Here is an 8,742-nt window from a genome sequence, read left to right on the forward strand (position 1 = left end):
AAATTTTGTAAAGATTCGGAGACATTAATTAGAGTTATTTTATGTGGTAGTAGAGTTGGGCATTTTCAACGAGATCATATAATATAATAGTTAAAACTAGAAAAGGCAAGAAGAGCTAAATGCTTCATGAAGATATTTGGGGGGGGGGGGGAAGGGGTGTTACTTCTGTGTATAAGAGTCAGGGGAAGTAGGGTGGACAAACATGGCAGGGGGAGAACTTTATTTCAGTTTCAGACTTCGGGAGATCAACGGATGGATTACAGAATCAGGGTGGCCTTCATCAGGAAGAATCATGTACTGGGACGCCGGGTGGTCGTTCTTAAGATGGCAGGGGTTTCTCCAGACGATTTCGTAGTGCGGCTCAGATGTTGATCGGCTACATTTCGAGTTGTGCGTGTGATGTTCGTGCTTTAGGTCCCGTGTTTGTTGGCTCATTTGACAGGGATGTTTTGTGTCGCCTTGGAGTCGCATCAAACCATCGTGGGTGTATGGTACAGGTGGAAGAGAGCGTTTCTGAGAATGATAAGGAAAAAGGGGCAGTTAAAGTTGGATATTGATGGTTTTTATGAAGGTGTATATAAGGGACATATAGAGGACATCGCGGCTTGCCAACACATCTCGAACCGGGACGTTGGGTGGTCTTCCTCGGGCCCGGAGGGTGTCCATAAGCCGAGACCTGGCGAAACTGTACTCGGTGCACACCCAGACTATGTGCTCTATATCGTGATAACCGTCGCCACAAGCGCAGATACCACTCTCCACGAGCCCAATACGTCGGAGATGTGCATCCAGCGTGTAATGGTTCGCCATGAGTCGGGACATCACACGAATGAAGTCACGACCCACATCCATCCCCTTGAACCAAGGTTTCGTCGATACCTTAGGGACTATCGAATGTAGCCACCTTCCTAGCTCCCCATTGCTCCACGAGGTTTGCCAACTTTCGAGGGTTCTCTGATGAGTAATACTGAAAAATTCGTGGAAGCAAATTGGTCTTTCAAAAACGTCACCTTCAATGGCACCCACCTTAGCTAAGGAGTCCGCCTTCTCATTGCCCGGAATGGAGCAATGAGAAGGGACCCACACCAAGGTAATCTGGAAAGATTTGTCAGATAAAGCACTCAGTAGTTCCCGTATTTTCCCCAAAAAATACGAGGAATGCTTTCCATGTTTCATCGAGCGAATAGCGTCAATAGAACTCAGACTATCCGAGACGATGAAGTAATGGTCTGCGGGTAATGTGTCAATGACTCCAAGGGTATAGTGAATAGCAGCTAGTTCTGCGGCGTAAACTGAAGCAGGGTCACTGAGTTTGTAGGAGGCGGTGAACTTTTGATTGAAAATACCGAAGCCAGTGGACCCTTCGAGGTTTGATCCGTCAGTATAAAACATCTTAGAACAGTCGACTTCTCGGAATTTATTATAAAAAATGTATGGAACCACTTGTGGGCGTATGTGGTCCGGAATTCCACTAATCTCGTCTTTCATGGATGTGTCGAAGAAAACAGTAGATTCAGAAGTATTTATGAAATGCACACGGTTCGGATTGTAAGAAGAAGGATTAATATTTTGCGCCATGTAGTCAAAGTACAGGGACATAAAACGGGTCTGAGAATTAAGCTCAACAAGCCTTTCGAAATTTTCAATCACCAACGGGTTCAAGATATCGCATCGAATGAGCAATCGATATGAGAGTTCCCAAAATCGATTTTTCAGCGGGAGAACGCCCGACAGGACTTCGAGACTCATCGTATGGGTCGACTGCATGCACCCTAAGGCGATACGCAAACAACGATACTGAATTCTTTCGAGTTTGATGAAATGTATGTTCGCGGCGGATCGAAAGCAGAAGCATCCGTATTCCAGTACCGACAGTATCGTTGTTTGATACAACCTAATTAGGTCTCCTGGGTGGGCACCCCACCACGTTCCGGTTATTGTACGAAGAAAGTTGATCCTTTGTTGGCATTTCTGTTTCAGATACCGAATATGGCATCCCCAAGTACCTTTCGAGTCGAACCAGACCCCTAGATATTTTACTGTGAAGACCTGAGCTATAGTTTGACCCATTAATAGAAGCTGTAGTTGTGCTGGTTCACGCTTCCTAGAAAATACAACTAGCTCAGTTTTCTCCGTGGAGAATTCGATACCCAGCTTAATAGCCCATGCAGACAAATTGTCCAAGGTATTCTGTAATGGTCCTTGTAGATCGACAGCTTTGGGTCCCGTAACAGACACCACGCCATCGTCTGCAAGTTGTCTTAACGTGCAGGAATTGTCAATGTTTGGAGCGGAATGATGAATATTCCTTTTTTTGTTACTGTTAAAATCATTTTCTCTAAATTTATATAAACTTATAATATAGCACCCAATAACTGTGGGTAGGCGAATTTGCGTTCCTCACTTACCCACCCTTTCTTACTTACAATTACACATATCACATTGTATTATTACTCAGTTGAATTATAGCACTCGCAAGAAGTAGACGATACCGCGTTTTTGTCTACAATCCGAAACCTTCCAACATCTATTCTGGTCGGTCGAATAAAGGTTGGCGCGTAGGCTTTCCGTGTCGGTTCGAAAGTAAAATTCGTCGCGGGTTCACCGGTAAGAAATTAAGTCGAAAAACAGTTTGGTGCCGAAACCCGGGAGGAAATCCCAAGAAAAGGTACCGGTGAACCACCACGTGCGTATACCTCGTGCAGTGCCACCTGATCGAAACCAATTAATTATCGATTGTCGCTGCGGTAAATCCGCTAATCACCCTTTCTCGTTCGCTCTGGTGGGCATTGATGACCGTCGAACTGTCCTTGGCAGTCAGGATTCTCGAGTACCCGTCGTTCCGGCGGTGGATAAAAACTAACCTCAAAAGGTGAGGGTTTTATACATTGTGCTATTGTTAAAAAACCACGCTACTGGTGAATAGCCTATTGGCCATTGTGCGCGCACAAAATGAAGAAAGTGACTCTGCGAAAAAATACCCTCCATCATAAAACGCTTTTGCGGAGGAGGAATAATATTCTCGGATCAGCTAAACTGATACAACAGTTCGATGATCAGTACGAAGAAACTCAAGTGAATCAAGTGTCGTTGAGGATTGCTCGCCTCGATGAGCTGTGGAAAACATTTGAAGGCGTGCAGGACGAAATAGAAGTGATTGAAGACAAACAAGAAGACTTTGCGGAATCACGACAAGAATTTCACGACTTGTATTTTGAGTTGAAGGCTTCGTTAACGAGTAAACTTCCTCGAAATGATCCTGTCCCTGGCACTCCAGTTCCCCAAATAGCACAACAAATCGCGCCTCCGGTTCATCAAGTTGTGTCGGTTAAACTTCCGGAGTTGAAGATGCCGGAATTTGATGGCCAACCGGATCAGTGGATCGAGTTTCGAGATTTGTTCAAATCGGTAATTCATTCCAACGTGCAATTGTCGGCCGTGCAAAAACTACATTACTTGCGCAGCAGCTTGAAAGGTGACGCTTCTCGTCTCATATCGTCCATTGCGATCTCCGCGGACAATTATGCGATCGCATGGAAAATTATAAGTGATCGGTATGAGAACACGGGTTATCTGGTGAAACAGCATATGTCTGCATTGTTCCGTGTACCATCTGTGCGAAGAGGCTCTGCTTCTGCTCTGTCCGAATTGGCGGACGAGTTTAATCGCCACGTTGGAATCCTTGACAAGCTCGAAGATGAGGATGCGCATTGGAATTCGTTTCTGGTGGAGCGCCTAAGCAGCCTGCTCGACGAAAGGTCTCTCCTGGAGTGGGAGACTCAGTGCAAAGAAGAAGAAGTGCCTCAATATTCCGTTTTGCTTGAGTTCATACGAAAAAGATCGCGTACTTTGCAAAAGTGTTCTACGGCAAGTGGCTCTTCGTCCAACGTACAAGTGAAACCCATAAAGGTTAAAACCACCTCCTCTCACGTTGCCTCCGAAAATGTGGTGAAATGTCTGAGCTGTAAACAAGCTCACTCGTTGGTACAGTGTGAGGCGTTTATCAAGCTAAGTTCAAACAATAGATTTGATTTTGTCAAAAAACACCGGTTGTGTATTAATTGTTTAAGAGGTGGTCATATGGCTAAGGATTGCCGTGCTAGTTTTTGTAGAACGTGTGGGAAGAAGCACCACAGTATGTTACATCTGCCAGCACAGTTGTCGACTTCAGCAGTCGTTGTAACACCGAGTGAAGAACAATCACCAAGCACTTCCCAAGTGTACACAGCTATTTGTTCTGTACCCACCACTACATCTCAATCGGACATTGCTTATTCGGTCGTGAACGCACCGCCGGTGGTGCTCACAAGTACATTACCCCAGGCAATTGTGTCGGTTTCGCAAAACGTTTCGTCACCTCTCGTCGCGATCGATGCGCCCCTCCCTCCGTCGCCGGTTGTTTCGTACGAATCTGAACCACTTCCATACTGCACCCAGCAGCCAGCTACATCATTAACGCAGGCAAATAATACCTTTGAAAGTATTGTGTTCCTATCGACAGCCGTCGTTCGAGTTCGAGACGTAAACAATGTGTACCACTTTGCACGTGCTCTATTAGACAGTGGGTCTCAATCGAATTTTGTGTCCGAGTCACTTTGTCAGAAATTAGACATCAAACGCTCTCGAGTTAACCTCCCTGTCAGTGGTATAGGGCAATCTACCGTAAACGTTCACTACAAAGTACAGATCGCACTTTCGTCACGCTTTGGCGGATTTGAGCAACAGATAGATTGCTTGGTTTTACCGAAATTAACCGTTAGTCTCCCAAGTCGTAGTGTGGATATATCTCGCTGGACCATTCCGCGCCATTTGCCACTGGCTGATCCGAGATTCAATATTTCGCAAGGAGTCGATCTCATTGTTGGAGCTGAATTATTTTACACTCTTCTCGAATCTCAAAGACTAACCCTTACTGATGGATATGCTATTTTTCAGAAAACCGTATTGGGATACGTGGTCTCTGGAAAGGCTAATGCTCATGCGCCTGAGACGGTGGTGTGCCACGTCGCTGTTGATCAAGACCTCAATGCTCAACTGGAACGAATGTGGGAGGTCGAAGATTTCGATGTAGGACGTGCACTTACGCAGGAGGAGCAACAGGTAGAAGAGCATTTCATTCGCACGGTGACCCGTGATAGCAGTGGACGTTACATGGTGCGGTTACCGCTCAAAGAGTCTCGTGTCCCATTCCTAGGGGATTCCTACAAGCCTGCTGTGAACAGATTTTCGATGATGGAGAGACGTTTCGCCAAGGACAACGAGCTGCGTGTGGCGTACACACAATTTATGGAGGAATATATAAAACTGGGGCATATGGAAGAGTGTTCTCGCGGCGCGGGCCCGCAGTTTTGTCTCCCGCATCATGCTGTACGTCGACCAGAAAGCACGACCACTAAAACCAGAGTGGTGTTCGATGCGAGCAGCAAATCGCATGGTCAATTGTCGCTGAACAAAGTCCTTTTCACTGGTCCAACGGTTCAACCAGCTCTGCTCGCCGTGGTAGCGAACTTCCGGGTACCCAAGTACGTATTCTCTGCCGATGCCGAGAAAATGTTTCGGCAAGTGTGGATGCATCCGGATGATCGAAAATTTTTGACGGTCGCGTGGCGATCGGATCCGTCACTACCGTTGAAGTTCTATCAGCTGAAGACCGTGACGTATGGACTTGCCTGTTCCCCTTATCAAGCCGCCCGTGTATTGAAAAAGCTCGCTGAGGACGATGGGGATCGATATCCACTAGCCGCACCAATAGTTACGAAGTGTTTCTATGTGGATGATGCCCTTGCTGGAGGAGATGATCTGGACGAGGTTGCAGAAAGTTGTCGTCAGCTACAGGAACTTCTCGCTCGAGGGGGGTTTACTCTACGTAAGTGGTATGCTAATGATTCGAACGTTTTGCGTCATATACCTAGTGAACTCTGCGGAACCCCTGGTCCAACCGAAATAGGACGAGGCTCAATAACAACAGCATTGGGGCTGATATGGAATCCATGCACAGAGCAGCTCAGTTTCCAAGTCCCGGATTTGGGAAACTTGCAGGTCGTTACCAAGCGGACGGTGGTGTCGGAAATGTCAAGACTCTTTGACCCGCTAGGACTTTTGGGGCCAGTGGTTATCAGCGCAAGAATATTCGTCCAAGGATTATGGGCAAGACAATTCGGTTGGGATGAAGAATTGCCAGAACAAGATGGACAGTGGTGGCAGGTATTCCGCGATGAATTAGCGCAACTAAAGAAGATTACAGTCTCTCGTCACGTTGTCCCCAACTGTCGCCAAGATTATCAGTTGCATTGCTTCTGCGATGCGTCGTCGAAAGGCTACGGATGTTGTATCTATGTGGTTGGACCAAATGTTGGAGGCAAAATCGAAAGCAAGCTACTGATTGCCAAGTCACGAGTCGCTCCTCTACGCGGATTGTCCATTCCAAGGCTGGAACTATGTGCGGCCGTTCTTGGCAACCAGCTGATTCATAACCTGCGTACAACTACGGACTTTCAAGGCTCTGCGGTGTTTTGGTCTGATAGCACCGTTGTATTACATTGGATCAAATCACCCCCGAACGAGTGGAAGGTATTCGTCTCCAATCGTGTGGCGGAGGTGCAACGTCTCACTCGAGGACTACCGTGGAACTATGTCCCGACCGAGCTTAATCCTGCGGATCTCATATCGCGCGGGATAAATCCTAGCCAAATTATAGATGACCGGTTGTGGTGGTATGGACCACCATTGCTAACTAAACCGACTATGACTTGGCCGAAATTTCCATCGAATTCATCGATAAGCCATAACATTGAGCAGGAGAAACGTGCAGTCGTCGTACTTACTAGTACTGAAATCGATGATTCCATATTCGTTAGATATTCGGAGCTGGGGAAGCTATTGAAAGTGGTGGCCATGTGCATTCGATTTGGTACTAACTGTCGACGCCCGAAAGCAGAACGAGTATTCGGGAACCTTACTCCAGCAGAGATCGACAGGGCGTTAAAATCCATGGTACGCCTAGCTCAGGTAAACAGCTTTCCCAAGGAAATTCAACAACTCAAATGCCATAAGCTTGATCCCACAAAACCCATCGAGTTTGATACCAAATCTGCTCTTAAAACTCTGAACATTCGTCTTGATCAGTCCGATCATTTACGCTTGGATGGTCGACTGGGAAACGCTGCAGGTCCATACGATTCTAAATTCCCTTTGATTCTGCCAGCTAAACATCCACTTAGTTTCTTAATAGCGCGTTCTCTACACCACAGGACGGCCCATGCAGGACCTGGGCTGTTACTAGCAACCATGCGCCAAAGGTTCTGGCCGATGCGTGGGCGCGAACTGGTTCGAAATGTTGTTCGAAAGTGCATTACTTGCTTCCGTTGCCGACCTGCAGATTATCATCAACAGATGGCACCCCTGCCAGCAGTTCGTGTAGTGCCATCCAGAGTATTCTCCAAAGCTGGTCTAGACTACTGCGGGCCATTTAACGTTCGTCCGTTGTACGGGAGGGGGGCCAACGTGAAAATGTACGTCGCGATTTTCGTTTGCCTGGCGGTAAAAGCGGTACACATCGAAATCGTTCCGAACCTTACGTCCGCCGCGTGCATTAACGCGATCAAACGGTTTGTGGCTCGACGAGGTCGGTTAATCGAGCTGCAATGCGATAACGCGACAGCTTTCGTCGGGGCTGATCGCGAGTTAAAGTCGTTACGTCGCCGGTATCTCGAGCAGTTCAAGACGGAGGAGTGGAAGGGCTATTGTATCGATTCTGGAATCTCCTTTCGTTTTATTCCGGCCCGCTCTCCGCATTTCGGGGGTCTGTGGGAGGCCGGAGTGAAGACCTTCAAACACCATTTTCGCCGAATTTTTGGTGCCAGTTCCTACACTTTGGACGAATTCACGACGGCAGCGACCCACATCGAGAGCATTCTAAACTCCCGGCCTCTCACTCCCCTCACTGATCATCCAGATGATCTCACTGTGCTGACGCCTGGCCATTTCCTGGTCGGTGAACCAATGTTCTCCATCCCAGAGCCGGACATGACGAATGACCAGGTGTCTCGGCTCTCTCGATGGCAAGAGCTACGCTGCTCTGTCCAGAATTTTTGGAAACGTTGGTCCAGAGATTATATTAGTCAACTACACCAGCGAACCAAATGGAGGACTCCAGCGCAAAATATCTACAAGGGAGCTTTGGTGCTTCTGAAACAAGAGGAGCTGCCACCGTTCATGTGGAACATTGGACGGGTGGAAGAAACCTACACGGGAGCCGACGGTTTGGTGCGTGTAGTTCTCGTACGTACGAACCGCGGAGTATACAAACGGGCAGTCACCGAGGTACGAGTACTGCCAATTGATGGCCACGATACCAATAAACTACCCACCGCCAGGATGTTAGACGACGATCGTTGAAACGGACTGTTTCAACGGGGCCCAGGCTGTTTGGAGCGGAATGATGAATATTCCTTTTTTTGTTACTGTTAAAATCATTTTCTCTAAATTTATATAAACTTATAATATAGCACCCAATAACTGTGGGTAGGCGAATTTGCGTTCCTCACTTACCCACCCTTTCTTACTTACAATTACACATATCACATTGTATTATTACTCAGTTGAATTATAGCACTCGCAAGAAGTAGACGATACCGCGTTTTTGTCTACAATCCGAAACCTTCCAACATCTATTCTGGTCGGTCGAATAAAGGTTGGCGCGTAGGCTTTCCGTGTCGGTTCGAAAGTAAAATTCGTCGCGGG

At 47.2% G+C, this 8,742-nt stretch overlaps 1 protein-coding gene across 1 annotated transcript; it reads left to right on the top strand.

Moving 5' to 3' along the window:
* Window positions 1-2,952: 2,952 nt before the first annotated feature.
* LOC131679784 (uncharacterized) lies at window positions 2,953-8,397 on the top strand. Its single transcript, XM_058960526.1, has one exon. The coding sequence runs from the start codon at window positions 2,953-2,955 to the stop codon at window positions 8,395-8,397; it is 5,445 nt and encodes a 1,814-aa protein (XP_058816509.1).
* Window positions 8,398-8,742: the final 345 nt, after the last annotated feature.

The sequence above is a fragment of the Topomyia yanbarensis genome, chromosome 2 (genome assembly GCF_030247195.1).
Source record: "Topomyia yanbarensis strain Yona2022 chromosome 2, ASM3024719v1, whole genome shotgun sequence".
NCBI classification, from domain to species: Eukaryota; Metazoa; Arthropoda; class Insecta; order Diptera; family Culicidae; genus Topomyia; species Topomyia yanbarensis.